Source organism: Nymphaea colorata, chromosome 12 (assembly GCF_008831285.2).
Source record: "Nymphaea colorata isolate Beijing-Zhang1983 chromosome 12, ASM883128v2, whole genome shotgun sequence".
NCBI classification, from domain to species: domain Eukaryota; kingdom Viridiplantae; phylum Streptophyta; class Magnoliopsida; order Nymphaeales; family Nymphaeaceae; genus Nymphaea; species Nymphaea colorata.
Genome location: NC_045149.1, coordinates 18,074,848 through 18,089,294, shown reverse-complemented (window position 1 = coordinate 18,089,294; position 14,447 = coordinate 18,074,848). Strand labels below are relative to the sequence as shown.

At 39.0% G+C, this 14,447-nt stretch overlaps 2 protein-coding genes across 3 annotated transcripts; both read right to left on the bottom strand.

The window, feature by feature from the left end:
- Positions 1-995: 995 nt before the first annotated feature.
- On the bottom strand, positions 996-4,322 carry LOC116265169 (L10-interacting MYB domain-containing protein-like). Of its 2 annotated transcripts, none has more exons than XM_031645713.2 (4): positions 4,028-4,322; positions 1,826-2,158; positions 1,662-1,734; positions 996-1,584 (listed from the first exon to the last, which is right to left on the bottom strand). In XM_031645713.2, exons 2-4 carry the CDS (start codon positions 2,156-2,158, stop codon positions 1,130-1,132), a joined length of 861 nt encoding a protein of 286 aa, XP_031501573.1. In that variant the 5' UTR covers positions 4,028-4,322; the 3' UTR covers positions 996-1,129. The 2 variants fall into 2 exon arrangements, with proteins under 2 accessions (XP_031501573.1, XP_031501572.1); XM_031645712.2 differs by having other exon boundaries at positions 1,826-2,161; positions 4,028-4,318.
- A 6,373-nt stretch (positions 4,323-10,695) lies between these two features.
- LOC116266377 (protein WALLS ARE THIN 1-like) lies at positions 10,696-13,743 on the bottom strand. The gene is made up of 6 exons (XM_031647564.2): positions 13,440-13,743; positions 13,280-13,342; positions 12,823-12,939; positions 12,339-12,741; positions 11,635-11,786; positions 10,696-11,315 (listed from the first exon to the last, which is right to left on the bottom strand). The coding sequence occupies exons 1-6, from the start codon at positions 13,649-13,651 to the stop codon at positions 11,081-11,083; spliced, it is 1,182 nt and encodes a 393-aa protein (XP_031503424.1). The 5' UTR covers positions 13,652-13,743; the 3' UTR covers positions 10,696-11,080.
- Positions 13,744-14,447: the final 704 nt, after the last annotated feature.

Sequence of the window (14,447 nt, the reverse complement as noted above, 5' to 3'; positions counted from 1 at the left end):
AAAATGTTCGTTTTACATTTCCGTAATCCACACATTTTATGAAGTGTATGGGTTTGCCTAATCCCATCTTAAGGCCTTTTTTTAAACCATCTTAAGAATAGTTTAAACTGGTGGATATTAGGCCAGACCCCACTAATGTTGCACTAAAAAACATAAACTTTTTTTTTTTTTTTTTTTTTTTTTTAAATCCAAGCCGTTTTGGGAAACGACTCCATCTTCTGATTCCAATTCAATTAGAAATTTTCGTTTTGAATTGGATTAATTTGTGAAAAATTTTCTTAACACACTAAAAATTCAATAAAGTTCAGAAAAAATCAGAAACCCGGAAAAGAATAGGCGGTTGAACCATCCAAATCACACTTTCCATATCCCGATTTTGCTTATCTAGTAGAAAATCACATTTCATACATTTCTAGGATTTTTCTATACATTAGACTAGAACCAACAGGAACAGCATGTGTGCTGGGTACTTCTTGTTGCATTAGCCATTCTGCACATATCTATTATATATTCAGAAAAATTGGATATAAATTAGATCAGATGGTTCATAAAGTGGAGCACCAAAAGTTCATTTTTCAAAAATCAAAAGCATAACTTATCCTTCATTTTTTAAAAAATAAATTTTACATGCAGTACTTTACAAGCTATCAACTGAAAACACTTAAAAGAACATTAATTAGAACCAAACTTCCCAATGTTTTGCACAATAAGACTGCTGAAGCGCCAATAACAGGCTTAAACTTGAGCTTGGTTTGTAACAAGTTCATGGGAATGAATATGAAGTATCCTTGTTACATTTATTCAGCACATTTACTAGAACTAGTTAAATGGTTACAGCTCTCTCTCTCTCTCTCTCTCTAGGAGGATGACCAGAACATATACCACTGACACAACCTGCTGCGGATACTGTAAAACCAATCTAGCAACCAAAAATAGATTATAACAAGCTTACCATCCAATATACAATGGAAATCTGTGACCTCTTGTTACTTAGATGCAATAACTGGGCGCTTTATTATTGCTCAAATGCAATACATAAGCATACAGTAATCTGCTAGATACATGATTGCAAGCTAAGCACAGTAACAAAGCATTTGAAGTCCAAACATATGCCATTTGGGTATGACATTTACATGTTCTCAAGTTCATTGAGCAACCATTCACGACGAAGATCTTCCTCGTAAGTCATGAATGCAACACGATTAAATGGGTCTCTAAAAAGTCTAGTTGCCTTCACCTTATCCTTCCGATCAAGCCCAGGTAAACGCTGAAGCTCTTCTAAGCACTCCTGTACAGATGGCTCAGATGCTCTAGTGGACTTCTGCACTGCTCGACTGTCAGAGGAGTAGTCAAATGGCACAACATTTTCTACAGCTAAAGGCATCATTAATTCAGGATCTGATTTCACTCTTTTCTCCCGCCGGCTTGACGAAGCTGAAAATCTACGTTTTTGATGTCTTGGTGTTATGGCATATCCATAACTTGCTTCATCATCTTCATTGTTTTCACTCATATTGCTCGATCTTGTTCCAGCTTCTGCATTCCGAATGATGGATAGTGTTTCACGTCCTTCAATTTTTTTACCTGCACAATGAGTTTCTCATGTGATGTTAAACGCAATGTTTCCTATAGGAATCAAATGGAGATGGCATAACCCTTACCATCAAAGAGTGTTGCACATTGATCAAAGAGGGGAAAGCATTTGTTCTTATAGTTTTTGGCATCAGAATTGATCTGCATATTGGGAGGAGTAAGCACAATACACAATACGCTTCTAATCCACCGCATGGAAGAAGGATGTACAACTTGCAATATTCAAACTTACAGCAATATATCGATCCCATACATCCTCCTCCGCAGTCACCACCTTGTATACATCATCCCAACCAAATCCACTCTGACTCCTAAGTAGTTTCACCAGTTCATATTGTTTTCTCAATATCTTAAAATGACTTTTCAGTTGTGTAGTCGTATAATTCAAATTGAACTTTCTGTTAAAAGAGGCACAGACCATTTTCCATGCTTCCTTAGTGAATCCAGAATCATTTTTGTTGCCATAAATTAACTGTTCAATTAATTGTTCAACCAGAAATTGGCTACGAGCAGTTGTCCAGTCAGCCCGATCCGAGTCTTGTGGTATGCGAGGAAGCATGGACATCTTCTGGATCATCAAGTGGGAACAATTGGAAAAGATGTCAATTTATAGGACCATATATTACATCTATAAATAAGAGTGAATGGAAATCCTGAAGTAAATATAACAAAGACTGAAAATTGTTGAAGTTATAATACATCTTATCCAATATCCGGGCATATATTTCACTATGCCATTCTCTTGCCATAAATTTTCCGCAACTTATGGCTTCATTATCTTACAGAAGGCCCACATTTGTCACACATAAACACTAACAGATGCACATAGATTGTGTTGAACATGTAAATGCAGATACAGAGTGAATGAATATCTAAAAAAGCACATAAAGTAATTAAAATTCAACAATGATAACCCATGATAAGCAGAAGAAGTTCCATCTTCATGCACTTGTTTGGCGTTGACAATGAAATTCTGCTGACCAAACCCACGAAAGCTTTGCAGTAGGGCCTCTCTCTTTGCTTTCACAATCCAGTCCAATAATAATAGATGGATGTTTCATCCATTAATCATATGTAAATGACAGAAAATTACCCCTCTAGTAATTCCAAACTGATCATAAAAAATTTGCAAGGTCTGAAGTGAGGATCTGACACAGCAGTATCTCATGACCAATGATAACAATTCCACAATTTACAGAAAGCTTCCTCTCTGTTAACACCCAATCCTATAAACAAAATTAAAGGTGATCATTCTCCAAGGTCAACAAAAAAGCAGAATCTCCCCCAATAGACATCTTAATTTTGTCAAAGGCTCCAATTCTTGACGGAAAACCTCTAAAATCTAATTAAGAAATATAGTTCCATGCACAAGACCCGATATGGAAGGGCTCCACTTAAAGATCAATCAGCCCCTTTAGTTACAGACATTAATGGAAGGCATAATAACTGACGTGTACTCAACTGTGGACAAGCATCAGTCATCTCAAACATAAGCAAAAGTTGGTCACTACTCACTAACAATCGACACTGTAATCCCAGCATGTGAGTTCTCGTATTTACAGAATCCCAAATTTGCCAAAAAGATGTCACCATAAAATCCATGCACTGGGTGTTCCAAATTTTGGTCTTACAAAGCAAGAATGGCGGTGCTTATTGACAAATGCAGGCGTTACTCCATCATCAAGCCCAAAAGCCACACAGAGTTTGTATAGTGAAGATTTTCTCTGGTAGTTGGAGAAAATCACTTTACAAGGTTATTGGTGTAAAAACGTCAGGTCCTTCTCGACCACCAGGAAGAACTCCCACCTATGCTCAAGTAAGATGCTTGACAGGACACAGTTCATTTTCGAAGATCATGAGCGTATAGTGCATACTACAAGGAATGGATGTTTATTAAGGTTCTGTTTCTGTAAATGAAATAACTACGGATAAACCAAACGCCCATCGGCCTCCTACTAGTGGCCATCACATCAGTCGAAGGTCCAGTAACCTGTTCAAAGCAAATTTAGCCACTCAAATGCTGAAATATGCAACTTTATGAACTTGTAAGAATCGCCATTTCGAGTGAACACACACACAGACAAACATGGAACCGAATCCAAACAGGGTGGCACCCAGAACTTCACCGTATATTCTCTCTTTGGTAATCGCGTATGAACAATTTATCATCAGAATCATGAAAGGCAATATAGATGTTAGCAGAAAAACATGGCTATGTGGGTTATGTTTACGAACTTCTTATCAAGAATTCAAGATAAACCAGAATCTCTGACTCAGAAACAGCTAATGAACAAACCAAGGAATTGAAAATTAACAAGAAAAAGCAAATTTAATAGGAATTCGTGTGAAAAAAAAAAAAGCAAAGGGACGGATCATGGCTTTCCACCCTTTTGGTAATCAAGAGGAAGGAAAGTAGGGGATCGATGCATCTTACCGCTTGACCGAATGCGAGGAAAGGAGCCAGCTGATTGAGACAAAGATCGAACCAAGAGACTCCAGAATGGTCGGTGGAATCAGGGGAAGAAGAGGGTGTAGGATGCGGGCTTCTAACTTTGAAGAGGAAGAAAACGAGATATTAATATTGTTCTCTCCAATTACCGTGTGGAAGACGCCAAATCTCGACACTGCCCTCATTATCTGGTTGGGGAAGACGTAAAAATCCTGATATTTCCATCTCTAACCGGATGTTGTGAAGACCCCATTGATTTGGTCATTTCCAGATATAGGTTTTATATAGTTTTCGATGTCCAGCGATTTCTAGATTTAGATTGATGCACAATACCAGCCTTAAATTTGGAGCAATTGTAGTTTGCCAATACAGATAACAACATTTATTACAATATCGAGAATTTGTAAGTTCTCAAACCTTTTCATTTTCAACATCTTGGCTTTGGCTGTCTGAACCGTAGCTTGGAGCAGCGGCGAAGCTCGAAAAAAATTTCAGTCCATTAATATTTTTTTAGGGGCAGCTGATTAATTTTTTTTATTTTATATAAAAATATTTTAAAAAAAAAAAGCAATTCAAAGTGTTGCTTTTTTGAAAATCCAGGGAGAGTTGTCGTTTTTTTTTTTTTCATTTAACTTCTCTATTTCAGAAACCGTCCAAGTAAGAAATCCTTAGATTAAGTCAATAGAGCATTCAAGGTAAGTGTGGCATAGAGTTTCAAATTTGAAGCACATTCAAGAGATCTTGTTGGCATAGAGTTTCAAATTTGAAGCACATTCAAGAGATCTTGTTTATGTAGTTTTGCAAGTTCCAACTAGGGACATGAATGAATAAGATATATTATTTGTCCAGATCTGAAACCATTCAGCTGGATCTGGTAGGAAAATCAGATCATGATGACTAAATTAGATTCTTTGAATCTAGATCTGAATATGATATCTAACTGGATCTAATAAAACTAAGCCCAAATTACATAAAATCTCGGGACTTATACTAGTTGGATCTGAAATCAATTTGAAAAAGTAGAGTCTTAATCACATCAAAGTTCAGATCTCACCACATAAATTCAAGTCGCATTCAATAGAAAGCTAAATCCGAACCAGTTCCAACAGATCCATGAAGGTGGATTCATTGCTCCCATTTCAAGCGAGACAAGGAGAATATGTTTTTGTTCTTTAACATTGTAACCTAGAGCGATTATTCCCTCTGCTACCAAAAGTGGTAACGCGATCATTGTATATTGTGATAAGTTTATTGTGAAGCAAACATCATTCAATTTTAGCACGGGCAAATGGGCTTTCATCGATGAGGTCAAGGCATATATATGTATCATCCTTTTACATCAATTTGCAAACAATCTGTCTAAATTTAAAAGTATCATGCCTTTGTCTGATTGTCGCTTTTTTAAACAGTACTGTATTAAGAACATATTTCTATCACTAAAAATATCATCATATTTATGAAGATTGGCTTTTATCCTAGTCACAGAAACTTTGTCAAGTTCACGGATTATCCTGATGTTTCTGTGAGTTTTTACAGATTTTTGGATTGTTGAATGAAGATATACCAAGAAAGATAGACATCGAATCCATAAAATGTACTTGTCCCTTAGATTTGGCATTTTCTACGTTTCATTGGGCCTTCTTTTATAATGCCAATTCGCAACAGGTGAAAGTCACTCCCCTTCACGAGATCCTGGGGTCGAGGATTGCTTTGAGACCTTCATGGATGTATGGTGCACTCATTAACTCGCAGATTGTTTGCAGTCCATAGAAGTAGTGTCCACAAGAATCGAACTCATGACTGGTCTCTGACCAACTATGCTACACCGCGTGGAGCCGGCATTATATAATGGGTCGGACCATTTTAGTGTATTTATAGAACTACAATTAATACATAAGCTGCATGTGGTATTGACTATTGTATTATTCTTGATGTGGCGTTTGTTGGTGTACTGTCAAGAACACACATGTTTGTGCTATGATGGTTGAAAATATTGATCTGAAATTTGAGTCCAACTTAAGATCCAATATAAATTTACATCTACCAAGCTAAGAGTAATCCTCTCAGAATCGTGAGTCTTTTGGTATTTGGATTCAAATATTGCATTGTAAAATCCAGATCCGTCTCATAATCGTATCCTTTTTGCTTTGAATAGTCGAATTAATGCGAGTTTGAGTCGGCGATCAGACAAGCCGACCCGTCAACAACCCTAGTTGCCGAAAAATGACAAGATTCATCATCTATGGAAGTAGTAGAGAGAGATCAAATAACACTACAGAAAATTAGATGAGAAGAATCTTGCCAACTTGAGGCTTTTGCATTCAGCATCTGATTTGCTCTTGACGTGCATGCGTATGGAATAAAATTACTCATAACTAACTTAGAATAGTTATTTTACGGAAAATATTAATATCTAATACTTTGGATATTTGATTCCATTTTTTTTTGTCTTTATTAAATGCCAATAAAGAGAGTGATTTTAGGATTTAATATGTTTGGCAAGTATGAAAGACAATATCTAATATGTTAGATTTATGACAATATCTAGTGCTTATATCATATCTTCTAAAACAAGAACGTATTATTCTTGAAGAATGCATTTGAAGCACATAATGTTGTTCTTATCAATGACTCTTGGACTATGTTTAATTGTCTGTGTGTGTCAACAACAAGCCGTCTTAGCCTCAGTTGTCATTCGGCGGAAGACCATTTCTGCGTTCAATGAAATGCGCATCACCTCATTTGATATGTCTACGAACTAAACATAATCTTAGAAGTTTTTGGTAGCACGATATATAGGTTCTGTCGAGTTTTTACCTCACAGGATATCGTCCAAAATAGATAGGATTATGAATATGCAGATTCTTAGTTTTAGGTTTCCTGACTAAAAGCATCCAATGTTTTTTCTTGACATAGAGAAGACATATAGTCTCGCTATGGAAAAACCAGACCTCTTAATGGGTATAGGTGCATTTGATAGCCTTGGATTTTAGGTCTCACATTGATTTGAATTCCCTTTTGCTTATAGACTAAACAAACACTTGGTTGTATGAATTTAGGGTCGGACCTTCCTCCATCCAACCTTAACATGTAACATGATTTTTAAATTCATGCTAAATTGAGGATCTTCCAAAATACACCTTTTTATGTAGTCTTAGATCTAAGATCTAGACTGTCAAACGCAACCTAAGTGTGTGGCCAAAATCTCGAATTTGGGGTTCAATGGGAGGGTGGTCTGAGCTCAAATAGTCGAATCTGAGATCCTCAATGATCTCAAATCAACTAGAGTATGAGATCTAAAACTATCAAACACACCTCAAGAGAAAACCAAAAAGGATTTAAAATATCGCGGATAAATATCTACTTGGCTGATATTTTCCCCAAAAAGGCGATTCTTGAAAAAGACTCAAAGCCTTCCCATGCGTCACTTTGGACGTCGACCCCCAATTCCAAAGGCTGCACTTGTTTTGGTGGGGAAGCAGAATACATTATCCTGGATTTCTTTCACCTAGGAAGTCCTTGTCACAGCGAAGGAGCCGAACTTGTGACCCCAATCCCATGGAGCCAACACCTACAATGAAAGATCAAGCTGGTGGTGCTTGGCTTCTGGTCGACAACGCTTGGCCGTATGCAAGAACATGCTGTCCTTCCTAATTGCTACATTGACAAGGACCATACAAGCTGCGGCTAGTCTGGGCTGGGTAGCTAGGTCTGCAGGTCCGCGGCGCACTGGGCCCAGACCGCATTCACCGAAACTCCGTGAGGTTGACCCAGATGTCCTTGAGACCTGCCTATATTCCCGGCCGACATAGTTCCAACCAAATTGACCAGCAGCTCCGCCAATTCGGTTCATGAACTGAAACTGAATCCACCACTGGAGATCGACCATAGCTGCTGTTGGTTGTGTGTGGGGAAAGTTTTTTGGTCATTGCTATATATGGTATGCTCCAAAGTGAAAATTAAGATGGTTTTGGATACAACTGGTCAGGTACAGTGCTGGAGATAGAAAAATTGGCGGAAAAAACACTTGTTTAAAAATACTCATATTTAGTGGGACACTTCTATACATATAAGGATAAATGTTTAAAGATTTTCATTCAAAAATAAAAAAAATTTAAGAGACTGGTGTGGACAACAGAACCATGTGGCCTGGTCAGGCATCATCAACTAAGATAAGTTATCACCATTATTTTGTCAAGTTGCCGACGAAAGCGAAGGATCTGCTGCTCCGTGGAAAGTCCAACGACAACTTGAACTGAGAGTTGTCAACTCATTACTCAAGAATTGAATCAGTTCCCACCAACTTGGTTGTGTTTATCATTTTTTGATATTATGTAGTTTGAGATGCCTAAGTTGGAGCCAGAGTGAAGGGGATAAAATGCTTGAGGGTGAATAAGAGTAACCCACTTCAAATGCAGATATATGGAAAAAATTCAGCCTCCTGAGTGATGGTGTTCTCAGGCATACCATTAGGCTGCTCAAGAGAATCTACAAGTGTAATACTCCAAAAGTTTAATCTCGTATTTAATATTGTAAGAAATTTTAGGGGATTTACAAAAGAATTATTAAGTAATTGGTTGTCTTTGGTTCTTAGACTCCTAGCACTTTTGGGTTAAAACTTAAGCTGCTAGGAGGTGGGTTGAGATTCAGTCTAAGAACTCAAGCTTGATATGTGAATAAGTTGGGTTATTACAGTGGTATCAAAGTTAGAGTCAACATTTAGACCTAAGGTCCTACACACGATTTATATCTAATATTATAAGTAACTTTGGAGATTTATAAAAGAGATTGTTAAGTATATAGTTATCCTGATTCCTAATTTTTTTTATTTGTATAAAAGCTACTAGTGAGCGGGTTGGAAATAGTCGAGCTGTTACAGACTATCATTGTGGGGTCAAACTTGATGTCACTTCAAACTTCACATTAGGGCCAAAGTTTCACAAACGCCCTTGAATCTTCAAAACTTTTTTTTTTTTTGGTTTAAAATTTATAGAGAACATGACTAACCGCACCTTACATTTGTAAAGAATATAAGTGTGCCTATTTGGTTGGTAGATCTAAGAAAATCAATCTATAAATCTATCAATAATGAAAGGAAACAATAGAACAATTCAACAGATGTGATGTCTCATGCGATTCTTCAAATTGAATAATGGAATATCACCAATATACATTTCCACATTCCCTCGAAGTTGCCGTCGGTTCAACACCCCGACAGGGAACTTTTGTAATCATCCCTCACAAATTCCCTGTACTCTTTACATCTTATTTTATTGGACTTGAGTGTGTTTGCACAGTTACTTTTGAGACGAGAGAAAAGGGAGAGTAGCATAAAAGAACAACAGGGAAAAGAGAGGAGCACGAAGTACCGAACTCATTTGCACGTACGAAGAATTAAGTTGGATTCGCAGTCACACAGTGAACAGTTTGGTGTGTGTGCTCATGAACTGTTAGTGATATGATTATGAACCAAAATAAAGTGTGTGAACACTCACAAAAGCTTCGCCTTTACATCATTACGTTTCAACGGAAATCCTCCACCAATATCTTTTTGCTTTATTTTGCAAGCTATTTATTGCTCTACTGGACTATTTGTCGATGCCATATATATATACACGTGTGTGTGCGTGTGTGGAGAGATAGGGGAGGAGGTGCAAGGGAGGCATGAAACAGATTAGAGTGGCATAGAGGGGCTGAATCGCTCAAGTCCTAATCTGCTTTCTTTAAGGGTCCTTTGGCATTAGGATCACCAGCATGAGCATTCTATGATTTTTTTTCTGAAGATTGAGATAGATTCATGCAAGTATTATTTTGACATTTTCATGAAAAGTATGGCCCTGGTTAAAAACATAGCAAAAAATATAACCTTGGTTTGTTTGATCTAGTTAACTAAGGGGGTCAGGGATGGAATGTAGATATATCTATGATGCTAAAGTCTCTTTCCCTTTCTCCTTGCCCGCAAGATTCAAAGCTGCTTCTAGACTTTAAGTGGAGAGCAGGACATCTGTACACTAAACATTGTACATCAATTGTTTACAGTTTAAGAAAGTAGAGACCAGTCTTACAATGCTCTGCCGATCCCACCAGCTATGTATGCCCCTCAGGGCGAAAAACATAAGGCAAAAACGATAGAGCTTGAACATTTCTCCAGTTTGAGATTCACAGCTACAGAAATTTTATATTTCCATCGCCAAAATTGTGGAGATGATAATGACCGTGCTTATTGATGACTTGACGCATGCTCGCTTACGACCAAACACCTTTCTGAACTCATTAATTAAGCAGAAGACGAGCTTGCCCATCATTAGACCCACCATTTTTGGTTGATCTTGGCCCAATTCAGCGCATCTTCAATAATTTGATGTGATCTTAAGTCTGTATTTCACAGTAAAAATGTGTAGATGCTACACGTTTGTGTTTGTGTATGTCTATATTTTATATATAGAGAAAGAGGACGCAGCTAATAAGAAGTCGGTTACTTGTTTGATTTTCATAGGCGTCAACCTCCGGCATAAGCCAATACAAGCATAAACCCTAGTAACAGGGGTATTAGTCTCGGAGTTTTATACTGTCAAGCAAGTGATAAAATCTCTCGGCTTGTGTGTGGTTTTTTTCAAGTCACAGACCAAGGGAGAGGAAAAGAAGACAGAGGAGGAGGAGAAGCCTGCATAATTTCAAAATAAATACACAAACACACAAGAACATGCCCAAGCGAATGCAAGGGCTTTTACATAAGAGGCCGCCAGAGTTGGCGGCCAAGTAAACCTATATCACATGGACAGGACCAGAAGAACACGGCGACAGAGCGTCCTTTGTTTGATTCTTTAACAAGGACAACATATAACGGTACCTGACGCCAGTGCAATTTAAAGGGTCCGTGTGACGCAGGAGCAAACTACTTAATTTCTTCCTTCCGGAACAAAAATTAGCAGGAAAAAGAAGAGCCTCCTCTTAAGGGCTACATACATAATATGGCCTACACTTGGAAGCAAGGTTGCTGGAGAGAGTTTCGATTACTGCATCATGAACAGTCCTCTTCTAAACGTTCTCGGTGGAGGAAGGTGGGAGAAGCGGCTGGGCGAGAGAGCTTCTCACGGAGGCGTGCTTTATGACTTCATGAGCTCCGGAATCCACGCACCTGATTCCATGCACCTCGTTCCTGATCTCACTGCTGGCCGCTATGATCACATTCTCTCTCGCCCTTCTTCTCTCCTCGCTCTTCCCCCACAGAACAAGGTACAGTCCAGCTATTATAAGCACTGCTCCAATGATTCTGCACCATGCATGCAGCCATTAGAAACGGAAACAGAAATTAACAAATGGGGACTCCAAGAATATGAAGACCAATTACTCTCTCCCTCTCTCTCTTTCTCTCTCTCTCTCTCTCTCTCTCTATATATATATATATATATATATATATATATATATATATATATATATGTGTGTGTGTGTGTGTGTGTGTGATGTATATAAGACACACATATGACACCAGCCATGTTGAACTCAAAGTCCGGTCTGGTTTAATGTGATGGCCAAGCATGGATTCAACTTATGAGCTCAGTGGGAAAGGTATGAGAGAGAGAGAAGCATACCCTCCCAAGTAGAACTGTTCACCCAATGCAACGGAGGCCATGATTGCGACAACTAAGGTCTGCACTGGCTGGTAAACTGCAACAAACACGGGGCCACCCCTATCAATGCACCAAATCTGAACAGCAAACGCTATCCCGGAGGCGACGCATCCCTTTCAGTCAACATAACACCATTGTCAAGATGGAGAACTAAAATCTTATATATATATATATATAACTGACTGTACCATACACCTGGCAAGAACTGATCAAACCACTTGTTTGGGCCTACTTTTACATTAATCAGCTGGTATCATGATCCTATTCTTGGTAAAAGGATGCTCTCCATGGCTTACAACCATTCGGGCCGTGTCATGGAGAATCCTGTCACCCCTGACAGTGATCTAAAAATCCAATGAATAGGGGATCAAATGGAGACCTAAACCTCAATAAAGAAGGCTTGACACAGGATGAACCTGTAAATTAGAAGGCTGCCAACCAATAAACAAAATTGTCAGCCTCAAGCTAAGCTTAGACCATCAATATCAATTTTTTTGGTACCCTATTACCTATTGGTTCCTTTTTTTTTTCCCTATTGAAGCATTAATTTTAAGCAATGAAGGTGATTAAACCTGCCAAAATAACAGAATAAAAATCATAGCTGAAAGCATTCATAGTACAGTTGAATGGAACGTTTTTTAACCCCACTTTGTATACGTTCTTACCGCGTATAGAATGGTGAAAAGTTCACCCCCTGAACTTATAATCCAAGTCTGGATATCTCTCTCTAAGAATGCTGCAATGATGAGGAACTGTATAACCCCAAAGAAGCAGGTGTAGGAGGTGACTGAGAGGCGCGCAGGGTATTTCTTCAGCACTGGTGCTTGCAGCACCAACCAGCCGGACCAAGAAAGGCAGTGCCCTATCAGAAAAATGCAGCCCAGTGTCCAGTTTTTGCCTCCATTGCCTTCCAGCAGAAGGAGCAGTTCATTGTTTGTACTTGTTAGGTGTGGCTTTATTACGACTGGTCCTTTGTATAGAGTGATGATGGATGCGCCACCAACACACAAGAGAGTTCCAAGTACCTTGGATATCCCATCCTTCCTGTTCAGGTGAACCTTTTCCAGCCTGTTCAAACCATACTAGATCAATAAAAATGTGCAAGGAAAGATGCACGAAAAGAAAAAAAACAGAAGAGATTAATCATACCCCAGTGCTGCTGCCATGACAAATGTGATTGCAGGCACAGAGTTTTGAATGGCTGATGCGAAAGTTGGGGATGTATTCTCCAACCCCAACAGATAGAATCCTTGGTTAGCAGTAATCCTGGCCAAAATTGAAAAACTTTCTTACATAAGTGAATTTTATTGCCTACTTGAACTGTGCCTCTTAGTCTCTTCGCTTTTGAACCATCTGTGAGATTCATCTGTTGGCCTTCCTTGAACCATTGTGTGTGTGTGTGTGTGCACGCATGCATGTGTGTGTTGGGTGAATAGTGAGGTCACTTAGCGTGCTCAAGCTTGTGGATGGGGATCTCTCCTATCTAAAGATCAGGCCTCATCTGCAGGGTGATGCAGTTAAAGTGCTGAAGATTCAAGTCAGTCAGATTTTCAGTCTTACAAGCAGTTTCATAAACAGACATCTGTGAAAGAATTATTCTTCTTACCCGCATAGAGCTAGGAGGAAGAACTGGACCAAGAATGAGAGATTGATCTTCGGCCTCTCCTTCCTGGAGATGAGACATGACAATGTAAGCAGCTAAGAGGAGGCAGGCATTGACAGAAGAGGAAGGAGGTAAGTAATTGACAAATTCCAAAGAGCTTTACTTCTCCAGGAAGTACGCAAAGGGAATGAGCAGAATCAGAGCTATGATGTTTCTGTATATTGCAAACACGACTTTGCTGACCCCCATGTTGAGTGCTGCTCTTGAAACGACATGGAAGCCAGCATAGCCGAACTGCAAGGCCAACATGGCCAAGTGCAGCTTGGCACGCTCCGGTATCATAGCCTTCTTCTCCATGGCAGCGTTTTCCGCCATTGCTCCACGCAGAGATAGATAGATGGATCGGCAACTGAGAAGAGAGACAGAAAAAGAAAGGCAGACCTGGAGAGAGAGGCAGAGGTGATGAAGTGGAAATGGAGGAAGAGGATGTTAATATACTGCACTAGAGTGGGGAGCATCACTAGCTATTGTGGTGTCCCCAGTATGTGGATGGCAGTGGGTCCCACAAGTTCTCATGGCAAACGCATAGCGTCAAACTGATATTTTGCTTGTCTCCCACAAAATTTAGCTTTACTTCCCCCTTTGCTCCATTGTTCTGCATCCCTCCACTCCACCCTGACAAGACAAGTCCCCTCTGCACTAACACTTGCTTTACCATCCTCACCCTCTTCTTTTTGCTTGATTTATGGTCCTTCTTGCCTTTTTCCCGTCCTGCCTTTATTTTTTGTCACTGTATCCCTGCTTTTCTTAATGAGCAGAGGCAACCAACAACCACTTTTATCATTATGATAAGCAACTAATGTGCTATCACATATTCCTTGAAATTATCAGAAATGATTACTCTAGTTCATCTGTTAATCCAAGATTTGTGTATATACGAAGAAAATAGATTTTGAAATCTGATAAACAAGCAAGACTGGTGCAGCAAGTTTTTGGTATAAATTATTCTCAATTAAAGGGTGTTCTCTTCACTGAATGAGATGATGAATTCCAGAACTGCAGTAGATGCAAGGATATCCATGCAAGGTTCTTGATTCACAAGGTGCCCATATCCGTCCTAGATTCTCATATGGAAAAAGGCCGCTATGGGTGTCTAGATCCTGATATGTTA

Bases quoted from the DNA above. Each gene is read 5' to 3' on its own strand.
- LOC116265169 (XM_031645713.2), bottom strand. From the start codon at position 2,158: ATGTCCATGCTTCCTCGCATACCACAAGACTCGGATCGGGCTGACTGG. The intron at 1,735-1,825 runs GTAAGTTTGAAT...CCCAATATGCAG, and splicing joins TATGGGATCGATATATTGCT to ATCAATTCTGATGCCAAAAA. The intron at 1,585-1,661 runs GTAAGGGTTATG...CTCATTGTGCAG, and splicing joins ATGTGCAACACTCTTTGATG to GTAAAAAAATTGAAGGACGT.
- LOC116266377 (XM_031647564.2), bottom strand. From the start codon at position 13,651: ATGGCGGAAAACGCTGCCATGGAGAAGAAGGCTATGATACCGGAGCGT. The intron at 12,940-13,279 runs GTAAGAAGAATA...AATTTTGGCCAG, and splicing joins TTCCTCCTAGCTCTATGCGG to GATTACTGCTAACCAAGGAT. The intron at 11,787-12,338 runs GTAAGAACGTAT...GTTGACTGAAAG, and splicing joins TTTTCACCATTCTATACGCG to GGATGCGTCGCCTCCGGGAT.